This window comes from Nomascus leucogenys, chromosome 3 (genome assembly GCF_006542625.1).
Source record: "Nomascus leucogenys isolate Asia chromosome 3, Asia_NLE_v1, whole genome shotgun sequence".
Classification (NCBI taxonomy): Eukaryota; Metazoa; Chordata; class Mammalia; order Primates; family Hylobatidae; genus Nomascus; species Nomascus leucogenys.
The window spans coordinates 130,887,575-130,906,324 of NC_044383.1; the positions used below are offsets into that span (position 1 = coordinate 130,887,575).

Below are 18,750 nucleotides of genomic sequence, written 5' to 3' on the forward strand. Positions count from 1 at the left end.
TTTTAATCCTAGACCAAGCTCTCAGGATTTGATATAGTTCACTTTTCGGCTGAGCCCTTTCTAGTACAGGGCCGCTTAATCTTCTGGTGTAACAATTTATGTGAGTGGGTAATAAAAAAGTTTGATTTTGTTTATTCTCCTATTTGTGGGAGGAGAACATTGGAGAAAAACCAGCAAAGTGGCAAATGTGTTGAAGTTATTTATGAAGCTAATTAGAATTTTCTTTTGCTTCTTTATTTTTCATCCTTGCAAAATACAACGTTTTATCCTCTGCCCAGTAATTACACATGCATGCATGGAGGAGGGGATTTATGGGGAAAATGAGTTATTACTAAAAGGGAGTAAACAAATCCATGCTAAGGTTTATTCGATTAATTTTATAACTATGTAAAATTTTTCAGAAAATAAATCAATAAATGAGTAGAGTTTGATTAAAGAATACTCCATTGAAAATAAACCTGAGGAACAAGCTAAAATAGTAGCAAAAGTAATTCAAGAGTTGTGAGAATTATTATTGGCTAAAGAGATAGGTTGGTTTCTCTAAAGATTAAAAAAGGTAAAATAGACACCTCTCCCTGGTATTGGTTTAAGGGGAGTAAATGAATTTAAAGATTTTTTTAAAGCCTTCGCTATAGCAAGAAACAAATACAATATAAGTTTAACTGCAGTTGCAGTTAACACCCGACTGGAAGGAAGTATGACAGCTAAGTTGAGACCTGAAAGATTAATAGGGCTAAGTGTTGTGTGTTTGATGTGGGAGGTTGAGAGGGAGAGTTTCTGGTCCAAGGAAGCATTTTCAAAAGCTTGGAGGCAAGACAGTTTCAGAAACAGGGGTGGAAAACTAGCACAGTGGCAAGAAATGGCAGTGGAGAGAAAAGATGGAACCATATAATGAAGGACCTTCTAAGCCATGCCAAAGTGTTTGGAGTTCATTCTGAGAGCAGTGGGGAGCCTTTGGGGGTCTTTAAGTAAAAGCAGCAGGGATCCCACTTACCCTGCTCTGGGGCAAATGGATTGAAGAAGGCAGAAGACAAAGAACAAGGAAGAGTCTAATGACAATTTAAGGCACTAAAAAGTCTGGGTTTTATATATAAAACAATTTTATATATATATATACATACACACACATATTTTATATATATACAAATATGTATATATGTGTGTATATATATTAATATAATATCATATATATATATATATTTTTTTTTTTGAGACGGGGTCCAGTTCTGTTTCCCAAGCTGGAGTGCAGTGGCACAATCACAGCTCACTGTCTCATTGCAGCCTCGACCTCCCAGGCTCAAGCGTTCCTCCTTGGGAATTCCTAGGCAGTATGCGAAGTTGGGGGGGTGTCCCCCCAGCGTTAAGAACAACACTGAATGATCTGGCTCCAGACACAAACCTGTGAGTCAAGCAGAACACGTTTTCTTTTTTTTTTTTTTTGAGACGGAGTCTTGCTCTGTCGCCCAGGCTGGAGTGCAGTGGCGCAATCTCGGCTCACTGCAAGCTCCGCCTTCTGGGTTCACGCCATTCTCCTGCCTCAGCCTCTCCGAGTAGCTGGGACTACAGGCACCCGCCACCACGCCCGGCTAATATTTTGTATTTTTAGTAGAGACGGGGTTTCACTGTGGTCTTGATCTCCTGACCTCGTGATCCGCCCGCCTCGGCCTCCCAAAGTGCTGGGATTACAAGCGTGAGCCACCGCGCCTGGCCTAGAACACGTTTTCTTGTATCAATTTGTAAATTAAACTTCTGGATAAAATTTTCAGCCTCCCGAGAAGCTGGGACTATAGTCATCATGACACCACACACAGCTAATGTGTTTATTTTTTGTGGAGATGGAGTCTCATTATGTTACCAAGGCTGGCCTCAGACACCCGGGCTCAAGTGATCCTCCTGCCTCAGCCTCCCAAAGTGCTGAGATTATATGTATAAGCCACTGAGCCTGGCCTGGGTTCCATTTTACATGATACTAAGTGATCCTCTTGTCTCAGCTTTCCAAACTGCTAGGATTACAGGCACAAGCTACTGAGCCTGACCTGAGTTACATTTCATATAATATCTAAGTATTTGTAGTAGAGTCTGATTTCTGGAATATTAGTGTGTGATTGACAAAATCACCTGTTTAGCCCCCATGCTGGAGAGCAGGGATAGGCTGCATTCCGAAGCCTGGGCTAACACACACATTGGTCTTATTTCCAAGCCTTTTTAATGATAGGTTGTAACTATGCAGTTTCTTATTTTCTCCTTTCAGAATTAAATGAAAAAGCTTATCATTTAATCTTTTTTTTCTACAAATCAAAATTCTCTGGTCAATGAAGCCCAAGGTTTGACTTTTTTATCTCTATTTCTTTTTTTAGAAATTTTTCAAATATGTAACAAAACTTGAAAAACCCTTCAGTTTAGCTCTCTACCCTTGCCATTCTCATCTTAGGTCGTGGATCACTTTTGTGCTAACTGAATTAAGTTAGCAAGAACCAATCAAGCAATTTGACAGAGCCTTTCCAAGGTTGATTAAGACTAAAAAAAAATACACACTTTTCTTCTATTTGAAGTTCATGGCATATGTTTTGCTAACTTGAATTTTGGAAATAATCTCTTAAGCAGTTACTGTTTTTAGAAAGTATATAGCATATCATTCACCTGACATTTAACGTATTTCAGGGTTAATGAAGAACAGTGACGTGCAAATAGTATTGACTAATACTGTGTTGTTTTATTGTTATTGTCTCTATTTTACACATATATAAATTAAGTTTACTGACAGTATAGATATTCTGACAAACAGTGTGGATAAATGCCTGGTTCTGAAAATAGATCCGAAGAGTCTTAGTTTTTCATCTCAATAAGGTAATGCTCAAAAGTCTTTGCTGTGCAGGCATCAACCTGCACTTCACCATAGGAGATGAAGAGAAAAGTAGGCATTATACATATCTACTATCTTTTTCTAAGTAGGCATGTATAATAGAAATAGGAGAATCAAGGAGTTTTGGAATAATTTTGTTTCAAACACTATTAGCTTTTGCAGACTTTATTTAATTAAATAGCTAATTTTCTTTGTACTTTAAATTTTCTGCATTCATTTACTCTCCTTCCTCCTCAAAAAGCTAGGGTTGAAACTAACTTCTAATTAGGATCAGTTGTTTTCAAAAGTATTTCATGGAGACTTGGGAATTCCTAGGCAGTATGCAATATCACCAGCATTGAGAGTGACACTGAATGATCTGGCTCCAGACACAAGCCCCTGAGTCAAGCAGAACAAGTTTTCTTATATCAATTCATAGTTTAAACTTCTAAAAAACTTTTTTTTTGAAGAAAATGTATCATGATCTCAGGAAGTTGCCTTCAGTGTTATTTATGATGTGACATTTTTGGTGGGGTCTAGGGGTGGTATCTAGGTTGCATGTTTGTTCAATGGGTCTGTGAGGTTGAGGTACTTTGGGTACATCTGGGTTTGAATGTTTACATTTAAAATTAGATGAAGAACAGAAAAATCTAATTTTATTGCACCTCTGCCATCAACATATAATGTAGTGTTTCATTTGTAACTTCATCTTTCTAACCAAGTTTCTTCTCTAGGAAAAACAAAAATATGATTGCATCCCCCCTTGGTATATTATAGAATGTTATCTTTACAATTATTCTATAATTTTGAGTTATTTTTGAGCATTCTGGTTTTTTCCCCAGTATGACTGTTTAAAGTTGTGTTTGCTATCCTGGAACAAATATCCTGTAATATCTGTGAAAAGGCCCCTGCAGACTCTTGAATACACAGCGACTTCTCTAGAATACACTGTGACTTCTGTTACTTTTGATTTCCCCAGGGTGGCTCTCAGGGCAACCACATATATGAGCGGAAGATAATTGATAATCTCCCCACACCCCCACTGCTTTTGTCTTAAATTGCTCTAAAGTGTTTGTTCTGTGACTTTTGTCTCCCTCTCCCCTCTTTGCAGTCCTATCACACTCATCAGTATGTGGCCAGAGCACTATGAGTGAGTATTCATAGCCCACGTGCAGGAGAGGTGTTCTGATCAGTGGTACTAGCATGGGGGTCTTACTAAACTCTTGGTCTAAAATAATACTTCTGTGTTCTGGGTAACAATCCTAGTGGTTTGTTTGCATGGCAAATTCATTACTTAAGTAACCTAACATTTCTAATCGTAACATCTATCAATATTTGGGCATAAAATTGTTGCTTTGTTTTTTTCCTTTAAAGCCCCTCACAATCTCCTCAACTGTTTCATGATGACACCCATTCAAGAATAGAACAATATGCCACACGGTAAGAAACTTTGATCAGAGCCCTCCACTGCACTGCCACCCAGAATGTATCTATTTCTAATTAATCTAATTAATATACCTTGATTTAAGGAATGCAGTTTTGCAGGAGTTATGATTCCATTATATTTGGAATTTGGGCTCTCGTATTTTCATGATGCAATTTGCACTTTACCAAACACCTGCTATAAATTCTATGAAAAGTAAACGTGAACAGAATGTGATTCTCCAGCTAATGAGAATCCAACACTGTACAAGCAGGATTTAGATACTGTAACCAAGTTTCAGTGAATGAAAGTGGGATTGCAGGTATTCTCAGGAGATGGTGCGTATATGAATTACAATATGTAATTAAATTTATGCTAATGCTTTAGGACAGGGGTTTATTTTAGAGTCTATAAATAATGTAATATATAGGCTGATCTTGATGGTGTGCACAAACTTTCAGAAAAGTAGTATATACTAGGTGTCTGTGGTTCTAGTAACTAGCTATGCCTAGAGAGGTTAATTCAAGCATCATAAAAATGGTAACATTTGAACTGGGTCTAGGCCAACTAGAATTTCTAGGGGAAAGTCTTGGACTGATGGAATAATATACTCAAAAGCATTGAGCTGGGAAAGAGCATGGTTTGTTTACTGAACTGCAGGTAGGGGAAAGGGAAATAGATGAGAAAGTGAAGAGACAGAAGTTGAGGTCTGATAATGAAAAACCCAGCCACTGAAGAGTTGGATCATGTCCTTAGTTAAAGGGAAGTCATGGAGAGTTTTTATTATGAGAGGAACATCATTTTATTTGTTTGAGAATGTCACCCTCACTTCGATGAAAACCAACTAGAGGGTTAAGGAGAGCCTAGGTCTGGGAGCTCAATTAGAAGATTAGGTCAGTTAGGAGACTTTACAACATGGCATAAGATAAAGGCCTACAGGCATTAAGGCAGTGGTGATAGAAAGGTAGCTCAACATGAAACGTTTTAGTTTTACAATCGTGTTAGGAGATTTGGATCTTCCCATGTTCTGTCAGAATTTTGACAATTTAAAAATGATTAAGGATGTACGTCCAATTGACCGTGTCCTATACGGCCACGTTGTCTAATCTCCTTATTCTTATTTTGCAGACTGGCCCAGATGGAAAGGACTAATGGGTCTTTTCTCACTGATAGCAGCTCCACCACAGGAAGTGTGTAAGTAAATCATGAAATTAGTGATGCCTGGGAAGGCTAGTTCTTGTACTGTGGCTGTCAGAAACAATCTTCACTGACGTGGCTCTGAATCTTGATCCCAATAAAAATTATTAAGTGTGGTTCCAAAAATTTCTACGTAGATTTTATGCTTTCAAGCCACGATAGTGTAAACTCAATATGTTTATTTACTTTGTTTCATATAAGTTAATGAAAAAATCTTACATTTGTCAACTTATATACCCCAGGAAAATCAGATTGTTTTATTTAGAATAACAGGTGTATATATTCATTCCATTTGTCATATTTCTTATTAATTTAACAAAGGTAATTTGACAGAATATGTGCCCTTTCTGTGAAATCCTCTTCCTTCCACTAGCTAACATTTTTTCCATAATATCTGCATTTAGCAACTCTGACCCACACATGCTTAGATATATGCTCCTACCCTTTATTGAAAACTGTTAACTCCTCTGCCAATATTTTATTAGCAACTAAGAAAAGCCTCATTGACTTTAGAATACTAAAAAAGATATTATATACTAAAAAGCTTTCTAGCCAATTATTTTATTTCTGATTTCCCCATATGTACATATTCCACTTGGTTGTGGAACTTTCTCAGCAAATATTTTATCACTGATTATCCCACTATTGTGTGTCATCGTATTTTGGAACTTTTCATTCTTTTTTTTGTGCCCTGGAATTCACATTTTTAATTCTGAATAATATCTAAAAGACTAATACTGTCAAGCTTATGTGACTTACAAAGCTTTATTGTGGTTTGGATCTGACAGGAAGCTGTAAAGTAGACAGAAAAGTTGTCCAACATAGTAGCTGGGTGTTTTCACTTAAAAAAAAAAACTATGGAGAGTGCTTGGTTAAAATACTTTAGGTGCTCAAATATAGAATGTTCTCTTTCCATATTTTCTAAAACTTGTTTTATTTATTATTATGCTTATAAATAAAAGTTATCAGGAGGTTTTTCAATTTCAAATTTCAAAGATTGCATCTTAATACTTGACCGTAATGTAGTAGAGATTTATACACTGTCATTCATGTACTATGAGTGTGGAACAATTCCCAAATCAAAATAAGGGTGTATTCATAATGTTTGTTTCATATTTAACCTACTAGTGTGCATTTCATGTAAAGTAGTTAAGTATCTTGAATCTCTCCTAAATCAACAAATTTCCTCAAGGCTGACCATAGCCAAAGCGTTAAAGGAAATAAAAGATAATAATTCAGAACAAAATCTTACCTCTTTAAAATGTTTTGTCATGCCCTGTGAACACAGTAAAGGTAATGCTCAAATTTAGTATATTGTATCTTCAAATAGGAATAAATACTATTTTCAAATTTAGCACTGTTTCAGAAAAGATTGACATTTTTTAAAAAGAAAAGAAAAAAAGTCAAAAGGTTAACAGTCAGATACATTTTAATATACTGTCATTAGATATATTAACTCATTCACCCATCCAACAGATAGTTGTTATTAATATATACCTATCATGTAATGGTGTGCTGGAGCCAATTGTGAGAGCTGATTGTTACATTTTCAGGATGTTTGTAAGCTGTTTGTTAAACAGAGCCTTTTTAAAAATAATTTATGTACATGTATTTACGGTTACAATTAAATAAATTAGATTAAAACAAAAACAAAAGTAATTCTCAAAACTCATCACATCCTAATGATTTTACTTCATTTCACTAATATCTATGCCCTTGGGATTATTTATTATAAACTTGACCATCCCGCAACCCACAGGCCACATGTGGCCCAGGACAGCTTTGAATGCAGCCCAGCACAAATTCGTAAACTTTCTGAAAACATTATAAGATTTATTTGCGATTTGTTTTTTGTTTCTTTGCTTTTTTAGCTCATCAGCTATCATTAGTGTTAGTGTATTTAATGTGTGGCCCAAGACAATTCTTATTCTTCCAATGTGGTCCATGGAAGCCAAAAGATTGAATACTCCTGATTCATTGTCAGGTGGTGTGCAAATGTGTATCTTTTCCCAGTTACACATTCAGTGAAGTCATGAACTTGAAATTGGCCATGATCAAAGTATTTAAACCACCGAAGTAGCAAATGCCACAAATCAAGGACTTTTTCTGTTGGAGAACCTGTTAAACATTTACCAACTCATGACCGCCATGCACCCGATACTACAATAGGTCTACAGATGCAGATACTGTCTCCATGAATCTTATAGGCTAAACATGATGAAGGCATTTGTGGTAAACAGAATGATGGCCCCCCAAAGATGTCCACATCCTAATCCCTGAAGCCTATGAATATATTATTTTACATGGCAAAAGGGACCTTGCCACAGGTTTTTAATTAAGGACCTTGAAATAGAGAGATTATCGTGGATAATCCAGGTGGCCCCAGTGTAATCCCAAGGGTCCTCATGAAGGGTAGGAAGGAGAGCCAGGGTCAGAGAAGGAGACGTAGCAATGGAGGCAGAGGTCAGAGAGAGATCTGCAGATGCTGCCGTGTTGGCTTTGAAAATGGGGAATGCAGGTGACCTCAAGGTGCTAGATGATGCAAGGAAACAAATAATCTCCTATGAACCCTAGGATGGGCATTATTATGAGTCCTATTTTATAAACAAGGAAACTGACATCCAGAAAGATAACCGACATGTCCATGATCACCCATATATCTATTACAATTAGATATATGAGTACGTTCGATTGACTCTGGACAATTTAAAAGGAAATTGATGTTACGAATACTACATATCTTTGAAGGAAAACCTGAGCAATGACATCTCAGGACAAGATAGGACTCATGACGGTTCTGGGGAATCTCAGAAGCGGGAACTCAAGGATGACAATTCCTTGGGCCATGGCTATCAGGATGTCTCACTCCATCTGCCATCTGCCCTTGGGTGACACTGGAAAGAAAGAATGGGGAGGCTGGCTGTGGTTTACACAGACATTGCAGTTTGCAGATCTGAAACCTAGAACAGAACAATCCTTAAAAGAAAGAAAATTATTATTTTTATTTATGTCTTTTCTACTTTCAAAAGCTCATTGAATGAATCATAGTTTTTTGTCATCTGATATGTACTAATTTTGTAATCTAGATAGTGTTTACTATGTGTGACTTAAGTGTAGTATAATTATATTCCATCTAATGGTATTTCCTTGGTGCAAACCTATTATTTTTGCAACATTTTCTATTTTAGCACAAGACATACGATTGATGTTTAATGTCCCTGATCTGGTACCTCATGTTCTATCTGCATTTAAAGAGTTTGTTCTTGGTTTTTACTATATGTAATTAAGAACTAGAATGTATCTATTTTTATATTCAACATTTAGACCTAATAATCTGTGAAAAACACTTAAGACTAAAATTATATGTTTTATATAAATGATTGTTAAATTCTTTTTTTGTGAAAGCTGCCTTAACTATCTTCCAGATACCATAATGAAAGAATGCAATGATAGTGGGGATGATAATTAAAATAATATGTTAAATTCTATCAGCTTCCCCAGAGAAGTGAATCTATACGTTTGTTGACAACAAAAATACATCTCAAATCTAATTTTGGCTGGTTTCACTATGGATAGTCAGTCTCCAAATCTTTAAAACAAAAATTTACTTGGTATTAATATTAAGCACTGAAGTTAATCCATGAGGTCAGGTGCTGTAGTAAATGTTCTGAGGGCATAATGGTGGCTTGTGATCTTGGAGGAACTCTATGCCAGGATCTGTGGTCAGATCATGGCCGCAAGATCAGCCAGGTAGCTTAGGGGATCCAAGTTTTCTTTTAATTCTTGTTGTCCTTATATTAGTTATTTTAAGTGTTTTCTTTCCATTTTTATTATTTTCTTTTAGGTATGTTATTGATAGGTGTCATAGAACTAATTTTTTGTTGTTTGTTTTGTTTGTTTTGTTTTGTTTTTGTTTTTGAGACAGAGTCTTGCTCTGTCGCCCAGGCTGGAGTGCAGTGGCACAATCTCAGCTCACTGCAACCTCAGCCTCCCCGGTTCAAGCGATTCTCCTGTCTCAGCCTCCCGAGTAGCTAGGATTATAGGCACCCACCACCAAGCCCAGCTAATTTTTGTATTTTTAGTAGAGATGGGGTTTCACCATGTTGGTCAGGCTGGTCTCGAACTCCTGACCTCAAGTGATCTGCCCACCTCGACCTCCCAAAGTGCTGGGATTACAGGCGTGAGCCACTATGCCCAGCCAACTAATTGTTTTTTTAACTAGTATTAGAATAAGTTTACCTCTTTTTTTATCATAACACCTGAGATTACCATCTACTTTAGTTCCATTTTGCATTATCCTTGCTCATTCTTTCTTTCATTTGCTATGTGGACAAAGTGCTTTGCCGCTACACGTGAATGACCTGCCTGGTCATATGAATGGGTAGGTTAGGACCGTAGATATTGCTCCATTGTCTTTGGACATTTAATATTATGGAAAATGGGAAGCTAAACCTTTCTCCACCTCTGAACATGATTTACTGTTTTATTTTGATTTCTGGCAGATTGCTTGTGATACTTTAAACTACAGACATTTTCCAGGGATACATACGAATGTGCTTCTTTTGTTATTATTATTTTTGGGTACTCTGTCTTTTTAGTTTCTCTACTCAGATCTTTTTCATCCTGAGAAATGAGAAATATTTACAAGATGTTCTACTGAACTCTTATTTTGCTGTTTTATTTTATATCTGCTATATCTTTACGCTTTGTCCATTTGTCCTATCCATATGTTAGAGCTGCTCTTTTGTCATCTTTTATCACCTCTCTCTTCACATGAACTTGGTGAGGTGCCTCCAGGCATCACTGACTTTGCATTATGTAATTCACTGACTGCAGCTCGTTGGTGTCCCACAGCTTGCTTCTGCCCCGGATAACACACAGCTAGGTTTAGGGTGTTGGCCATTTACTTCCTATGAGGAAAATATACACATACACAGACCCATATCTCTTTGCCAGATTTCTGTTTGATTTAGCTACATGGGCAACTGAGGAGCTTTTGGATTGCTTTCAAATGCTCCTCTCTGCAGTGGTGCAGTACCCATACCCTCTTCTTCTCATCCTTCTAAACCCAGGAACAAGCATGGGGTTCTTCTAGAGTTTCCTTCATTCGTTTCTCAGTGATGCTGCATTTTCTCAGGAAAGGGAATCAAAGGATGATGCCGCAGCTTACTTCAATCCTTAACCCACTGATGTTCCTTATTTCCAGTTTCTAACTGTGTTGTAAAGGTCCCACCCCACCCTCTTCTAAAATTTATTTGATAAAAGCAATAAGGTCAGATTAGGTACTTATAATTATATTGTGGTCTTAACCAAAGTATATGACCTTTATTTAAATATATATATACTCACATACACACATGTACATATCTATATCTATATATTTCTAGAGAGAGAGAAAAAGAGAGGGGGGTTATTGATGAAGAAAGCAAAATAAATTAACAAGTGGCACACCTGAACTTTTGCTCTGGCTGTTTGACAAGCATAATACCAGAATATTCAGTTTTCTCAATTGCTTCATCTATCTCTCTGATCTCAATGCTTAGGACAAACCTTTCATAGGAATTCACCAACTTTCTGATACAATTTCAAGTCCATTCCTTGTTAGAGTAAACTGCAGTAACAGCAAGATGAATTTTCAAATCAGAAATTACAAGTACCAGAGGTCTTCCCCAGCATCAAGTGTTACTCATCAGCTCAAGGGCACAGGTAGTCTCAAGGCTCTGGTGAAGCTGAGAGAGGCCCAGGACTGCCAGCACCACACACCAGGTTCTTTCTGGCTGCAATAGGATGCTGTCTGACTCCGGAGTAACAGAAGTCTCTAAGGGACGTTTGCAGCCCCCATCGCTTACACAGGAAGGAGCTGCTTCAGTCATGAGATAGCTCCATTTGATACTCTGATAGCTACATAACTGACATGAGGTTTTCCTGCTGCCCTATCCTGTAAAGCCATCGATTCCAGGACTTGTTTACCAAAAGCCATCAAAACAGACCAGGTGCCATCTGCTAATGGACTGCCCTGCTAGCATTAGCCAGGAGATCTGGTATTTGCATATTTATAAGATCTCACTGGATCTCTCTTGTTAAAAGAAGATAAGAAATTCCGAATCTGCTAGAAAGCATTTTCTTGCCATAAATATATCAACTCTGTTAGACGTTCACTTATGTCAGTTACTAATTCAACCATGTTACTGCTATGTCTATTTAATTAGACAAGTAGTTAGATAAGTAGGAGAACCCGCATGCATTAAATGTAGTTTCTTGTTCTAAAGCAGAGTGATCAACCCTAAAAATGACCTGCTAATAATATAAAGTAAAATATCTGTAGAGACATTATAAATATCTACAATTATAATTTGTGCTGAGCTATTTAAATAAAAGAACATAAGGATTATAAACCTTGTCATATGGGTTACAAAGCATTTCAAAATTACTTTCAACCAAATTCTAAAGACAGTGAAGTCAGATGATTCTTAATTCAGTAGTCTTTTAATCAACTCTTTAGGCATGGAGTAATTGATTTTGTCTACATTATCTTTTACACTAAATGTTGTTCCCTATTTTTGTTTTTTTCTGCTGAGTAAGATGTCCCTTCTGAAGTTTGTGAGATAGAGCTGTTAGATGAAAGAAAAGCCTGAAATGTTGACTCACAGAATATACATGCTCTGCTAGAAGAACTTCTTCCTAGAGTTTTAAAAGAGGTCATGGAGACACTGTGCTCTGAGACAAACTTGGCCCAGTCACTATCCTGTCCATCATTATTTCTACTTCCTTTATGTCCAAAAACTTCACCATCCAGATGTGAGCCTCTGGGTCTGTTTCCTTTGTCTTGCTAGGGAAGACGAGCACGCCCTCATCCAGCAGTATTGCCAAACACTTGGAGGAGAGTCCCCGGTGAGCCAGCCGCAGAGCCCAGCTCAGATCCTGAAGTCAGTAGAGAGGGAAGAACGTGGAGAACTGGAGAGGATCATTGCTGACCTGGAGGAAGAACAAAGGTGTGCTAGGCCTGGGAGAAGGAAATATGTCATCCTTTCTTTTGTATGAATTTCACTGTAGCCCCCATTTATTCTCTTTTTCAAGACTATTGTCTAAGAAATCTCAATGGAGTGAAAATTTTAGAGGATATTAACAAACTGGGATGCTGGCTGCAATACAGCAGCATTTGGGGGTTCATTGATGATGTCTACTGGGACACTTGCTTAAAACTACAATTTTATTCATGCATGCTCATCCTACTATTAATACACATTTTTATATAAGAGGAACTAGCATGAGCTAAATTTGAACCTCACAGACAATTTTGGAGAGAAGGTAATGCACATGGTAGTAATTCTGTTTCTCCCTCTTTCTATATTAGAAATCTACAGGTGGAGTACGAGCAGCTGAAGGACCAACACCTCCGAAGGGGGCTCCCTGTCGGTTCACCGCCAGAGTCGATTGTATCTCCCCATCACACGTCTGAGGATTCAGAACTTATAGCAGAAGCAAAACTCCTCAGGCAGCACAAAGGCCGGCTGGAGGCTAGGATGCAGATTTTAGAAGATCACAATAAACAGCTGGAGTCTCAGCTCCACCGCCTCCGACAGCTGCTGGAGCAGGTAGGGTGTGTAGAATTCAACGTCACACCTCCCCAGGCCACGTGTCCACTGCCCTGGGACATGGTCCAGGTGTCAGGAGAGGCAGAGAAGTCCACTTTCAATTTTTTACCTCCGTAGTTAATTTAGACTGGCTTAGAAATTTCCTTTTACATGTAAGCATATAAATCCTCACTGGCACACAAAAATGTGTTTGCCCAGCTTACAATGGAATTTCCCAGTCTTCTTTAACAATGAAGTCCGCCTCAGCTCTGAACTGTTTGAGAGAAAATATCCTATGACATATATATTCCTAAATTATACATGGGAAGCATCTGTATTAAGGAATGGCAAGAGACCTGAAATCGGCATTCTAAAGCTTTCTTCCAGTGAGACAAGAATGCTGACTCCAAGAATCATTATTTTCTATTTTCAAGAAATTGAGTTAAAGAAGGTTATTAATTTGCTACTATTATTTCCCAGCACTGGACCATACTTTATGGGAGTTGCTTGCAAGCTTTCTGGATGATAAGAAATACAATTTACATTATGATGAATACATACATGTATGGAGAATACAAAATAATACTTGCCCTTATAGAGAAATGCCAGCTCTTATTTTCTATTTTCCCTTTCTTCCTCCCTCCCTTTCTTCCTTCTATTTTTCTTTCTTAATGCTGGTCAGGACCTACTAAATTGATTCAATAACTCATCAGTGGGATATAAAAGAAGCATCAATACAGTTTCTGCCTTTCTGGTGCCTGCTGTCTTGTTAGAGATCACAGCAACATACTTTCATATGTGAAGACACAGCACACTGTAGGGAATTAAGTGCTTGATGGCACACAGTAGTTAGGAATAGGAGTGATGTCTCTGAAGTAGTGATGGAGAGACCTTTGGAGCAGGTGCAGGGAGCGTAGAGTCCCAGCACAGGGGCCAAGAGCTCCTCTCTCTTGAAGAATCCCTGACATCAACATGCATGTCATCTTTTGTCTTTTTCTCTAGCCTGTGCTGTGTGGAGCTCCTATGTGGTATAATAGGAGTGCCTTTCTCCAGAAATGATTTATTGACTCAAAGCAGGAACAACTTTCTCTCCAGTGATTCTCTCAAATTTTAGAAAACTACCTTTCACAGTTGCTGTCAGTCTTTTTAACTTATCAGAATAATTCAAAACAGTGTCATTTCTGCTTTACCTACACATAGATCACTCTTTATAACTTGACCATACACTTTCCTCTATGTCTCTCAGTGTTTCAGAATTTGAGTGAGGCTGTTCAGTGGAAGGCTTACTTCGGGGCCTCCCAATCCCACATATTTGGAAAGTAAGAGTTTCCCAAGAGTGACCCAAGACGTGGGTTTCTTGAAGCCCTCCGGAATGTTTGAGTCTTACTTAGTGCCAGCCACATGCATTGAAAAAGTTACATTTTTCATTCCGTGAACTTGAAGGTTCTGAATGGTGCTGTGTGAGGGATGGATTTTGTCTTACAATCTCTTGTTTAGAATATGAAGTGTTAGTGTTAACAACTTAGCGCATAGATGGAATTGCTGCAGAAGGAAGCTGTGCTCAAAACCTTTATTTGCCATGGCTGGTTGATGCTCACAGGAGAGCAAAAGGCTTTTCTGTTCACCCTTGCCTTCCCCTACTCCCTCCATCCCATTAGACAGTGCTGTCTAATGGCTCATGTGCCTTGAGAATCACACAGTAATGCTTTTAGAGATAGCTGATATCCAAATGGCTCTCTATATCCAAGACTGCAGAGCTCTTATCTCTTCTAAACAATTTAGGATGATGAATGCTAGAAGTAGATGGAAAATTCAACTCTGATAGTAAAAACTGGCAGAACTACCAGGCTTCAACTAATATAGATTTAATGGAAAAATCTGCATGAAAAACTTGCAACATCTGCATTCCCTATATGGTGGCTCACACGTTCTAATTTGACCATATATATTTCAGCGTATCCATATTGAAGATTTGTGTGAGTGCCTTTACGAAGTATTTACTAAGTGTCAGGCTGTTCTAACCATTTTAGAAATAGTCATTCTTCACTCCCCTCACAAAACCCTATAACACAGCACTATCATTACCCTCCCCATTTTACAAATAATGAACTTAAAGCATGGAAGGTTCTACAGTTTTCCCAGAATTACACAGCTTATGAGTGGCAGAGTGGGAATTAGAATCCAGGCAATCTAAATCCATAATCATGCTTCTAACCACTCTCCCAATATTGCCTTGGAATATGAGCTGATTTTGAAATTGGATAAATTTACTGTATTAGAAACCCAGTGCTGATGTTTAAAATATGAGTGGACTATGCTTATGAATTCACTTAACATTAAAACAATAGAAAAATTGAGGGATAAAAAATGGTGTTGATAAATGAATCTTGCAGCATAACCAAGTGGGTTCTTCAAGGTGTCCAAGCGGAAAGAGAAGGACCAAAGCCCCCACCAAGCTGATGCTAAAAATGTATTGAAAACATCTGAAGGCATAGACTTCTATATGATTTAATTATCCATGGTGAGGGCGGGGAAGTTGAAAAGGAAATGTTTTTCCTTATGATTATTTGAATCCTTTCCCTGCTTTAACCTCTGAATGTGGTTCCAGCCCGAATCTGATTCCCGAATCAACGGTGTTTCCCCGTGGGCTTCTCCTCAGCATTCTGCACTGAGCTACTCGCTTGATCCAGATGCCTCCGGCCCACAGTTCCACCAGGCAGGTCGGTGTCCCCAACACACAGCTCCTCTGCTGAGTCTGCTTTGTGCTTTGCCATTTGTTTGTGTTTCCTGTTAAGTAACATTCTTACACAGTGGTGCCTTAGGAAGTAAAAGAGTTCTTGTATTTGGTCTTAAATAGGTGCAAATCCATTTCAACAATATCAAAAAGCAAACAATTTCAAATAAGCTGTAATACACTTGTTTATATAATCTGTAGAAGTGGATTGAATTTTGGATGAAAAAGCCTCCTCTGCCCTTTAGAATGAGCAAGAAATTAAATTATTTGCTTTGTGAATGATTTTTTTAGTCCACTTTCTGTCTCTAAAATGTTATATTGTACATATTCAGGACTAATAATATTATACCAAACATTATGGTTGTATCTGCCAAGGCGTGGAAACTCATTTATTCACTTTCTTCATCCTAGTCCCCTTAGACATTGTCATGCCTGTCCCATCAGAGGCAGAGGTCCCACGCAGCCTGTCCTTGGTCACAATGAGGACCTGTCACGATGCTAGGAAGGACTCAGTAAACTAGGTGTTAACCAATGACATTTTGTTATCAATTAAATTAAAATTCTAGAATTTTACTAAGAACTATATATTGTAACCAAATTAATTTCTTGGTGGGATAACTTTTGGTACATTAACCGGAAAAAAATTAAAATATCAGCCGGGGGTGTGGCTCCCGCCTGTAATCCCAGCTCTTTGGGAGGCCATGGTGAAACCCCATCTCTATTAAAAATACAAAAATTAGCCGGGCGTGGTGGAGCGCACCTGTAGTCCCGGATACTCGGGAGGCTGAGTCAGGAGAATCGCTTGAACCCGGGAGGCAGAGGTTGCAGTGAGGTGAGATAGCACCAATACACTCCAGCCTGGTGATGGAGGTTCCGTCTCAAAAAATATATATATTAAAATATTAAGATTATTTTCATATTTTTTAAATAAGAGAATTATTTTGACTATGGATTATAGAATAAAAACACATCCTAGTTAAAGGTATCTTAAATAAGATGCCTTTACTTTTGTGGCAGGATAAGCTGGCCTAAGCTGAAGTCTCCAAAAAGAAAGGAGGACAGAAAAAGAAATTGGTGGAATTTTTTTTGTGTGAAAACATACCTGTGGCGCAAAAATAATAGATTTCTCATTCAAACACTGAAATAATAAGACTATATTACTTGTTTTTCACTCTCATATTTTTCAGTCCCCTAGTGTGTGCATTCTTTCTATGCAAATAAACAGCTAGTACATGTTAATTATATAAAATTATATTACCAACACTCAAGCAAAAATGTTTTGGGTGTATTCCCCTAAAATTGTCCTCTGCAATGGGAACTCTTTTCACATTGATATTTAGAGGCTGGTAGGAGTACTTCCTCCTGAATTTGGGTTTTAGTGGAAGGCTAGACATTAATTTGAGAAGCTTTGTTGTTCTCTTTATTTGCTGTCACAGCGGGAGAGGACCTGCTGGCCCCACCGCACGACACCAGCACGGATCTCACGGAGGTCATGGAGCAGATTCACAGCACGTTTCCATCTTGCTGCCGTGAGTATGAAAGATCGCAACACCACAGCTGCGCCTGTTCCTTCCCTTTCTCTTTTTCTGCATGCGGCCCTTCGCCTTCTTCCTTAAGATAACAAAAACCTTATTACAAACAGGACTGAATATTATTTGAAAATAAGGGAAACATTATATAAGAAAATGAAGCTCAACCTAGATACTATCAAGTCACGGGGGTACAGTTGCAATCCAATTCTGCTCTTTGAGATTTTTCAATATGCCCGATGGGTGATAAAATGAAGGCAAATAAAGTAATAAGTCTGGTTTTAAGAAGAAATTATCCTCTTCGATGCAAGCTATCGTAAGGAACACATCTTAGTTCAAAGAAGAGCTTTCAGTGGCATGCCAGACAAGGCATGAAAATAGCCTTGCTAGTGTAATTCCCTCTCTTTTCTTCAAATGTTGTTCTCCAATGTCATCAGACTCTAGTGCAGAAAGGGATTATTTTCAGATTTTCCTTTTTTTTTCCTGCTGGTTTCTTTTCTCATGGAATAAAATAGTCATTGTATAAAGGCCAAACAATTTAAGGCATCATAGATTAGGACCCTGTGAAGTTTCCATCTGAACAACCAAGAGCCAGAAAATAACCAAATTCTGGGGAAAATTATATAATAATTCTTACTTATTCATTTTTTCCAAATGTTTTGTCTTCAGCACCTTGCCACCTTGCATTTTTGGCTGAGTTCTTACCTAAAACACTTCTGGTGTTTCTAGCAGAATATATACATACAAGTAAACTGTATATATATATATACCGTATATATATATATACGTATATATACACCGTATATATATACGTATATATAACCGTATATATATACGTATATATAACCGTATATATATATACACACCATATATATATATACGTATATATATATACGGTGTATATATATATGCACACACACAAATATATAAATATAAATTACTTAGTGCTATAATTATATTTCAATTAATCTTTGAAAGGATTTGAAGACATTATTTGTAATTTTAGAGAGATTTACTCTCAAACTGATTTTAAATCCAGGGCAGTCACTAAAATAAGAATTCATGTAAAGCATAGCCTCTTATTTTACCCTTGTCTGTCATCTCCTTAGAAAATGCCATCCCAGGCTGAGCACGGTGACTCACACCTATAATCCCAGCACTTTGGGAGGCCGAGGCTGGTGGATCATGAGGTCAGGAGTTCAAGACCAGCCTGACCCACATGGTGAAACCCCGTCTCTACTAAAAATACAAAAATTAGCCGGGCATGGTGGCATGCACCTGTAATCACGGCAACTCAGGAGGCTGAGGCAGGAGAATCACTTGAACCTGGGAGGTAGAGGTTGCAATGAGCCGAGATAACGCCACAGCACTCCAGCCTGGGAGGCAGAGTGAGACTTTCTCTCCAAAAAAAAGAAAGCCATCCGAAATGAGGAAAAAGAGATTATCAATTG

At 37.9% G+C, this 18,750-nt stretch overlaps 1 protein-coding gene across 3 annotated transcripts in view; it reads left to right on the top strand.

Annotated features, from left to right (window-relative positions):
- Positions 1 to 18,750, top strand: part of UTRN (utrophin) — a 573,765-nt gene that overhangs the window by 544,150 nt on the left and 10,865 nt on the right. For all 3 annotated transcript variants that reach the window (XM_030809793.1, XM_030809794.1, XM_030809795.1), the window contains 7 exons: positions 3,954 to 3,992; positions 4,217 to 4,282; positions 5,394 to 5,459; positions 12,296 to 12,454; positions 12,817 to 13,057; positions 15,645 to 15,756; positions 17,207 to 17,299. In XM_030809793.1, the coding sequence (XP_030665653.1) occupies positions 3,954 to 3,992; positions 4,217 to 4,282; positions 5,394 to 5,459; positions 12,296 to 12,454; positions 12,817 to 13,057; positions 15,645 to 15,756; positions 17,207 to 17,299 (776 nt within the window). The remainder of the gene's footprint in view (positions 1 to 3,953; positions 3,993 to 4,216; positions 4,283 to 5,393; positions 5,460 to 12,295; positions 12,455 to 12,816; positions 13,058 to 15,644; positions 15,757 to 17,206; positions 17,300 to 18,750) is intronic.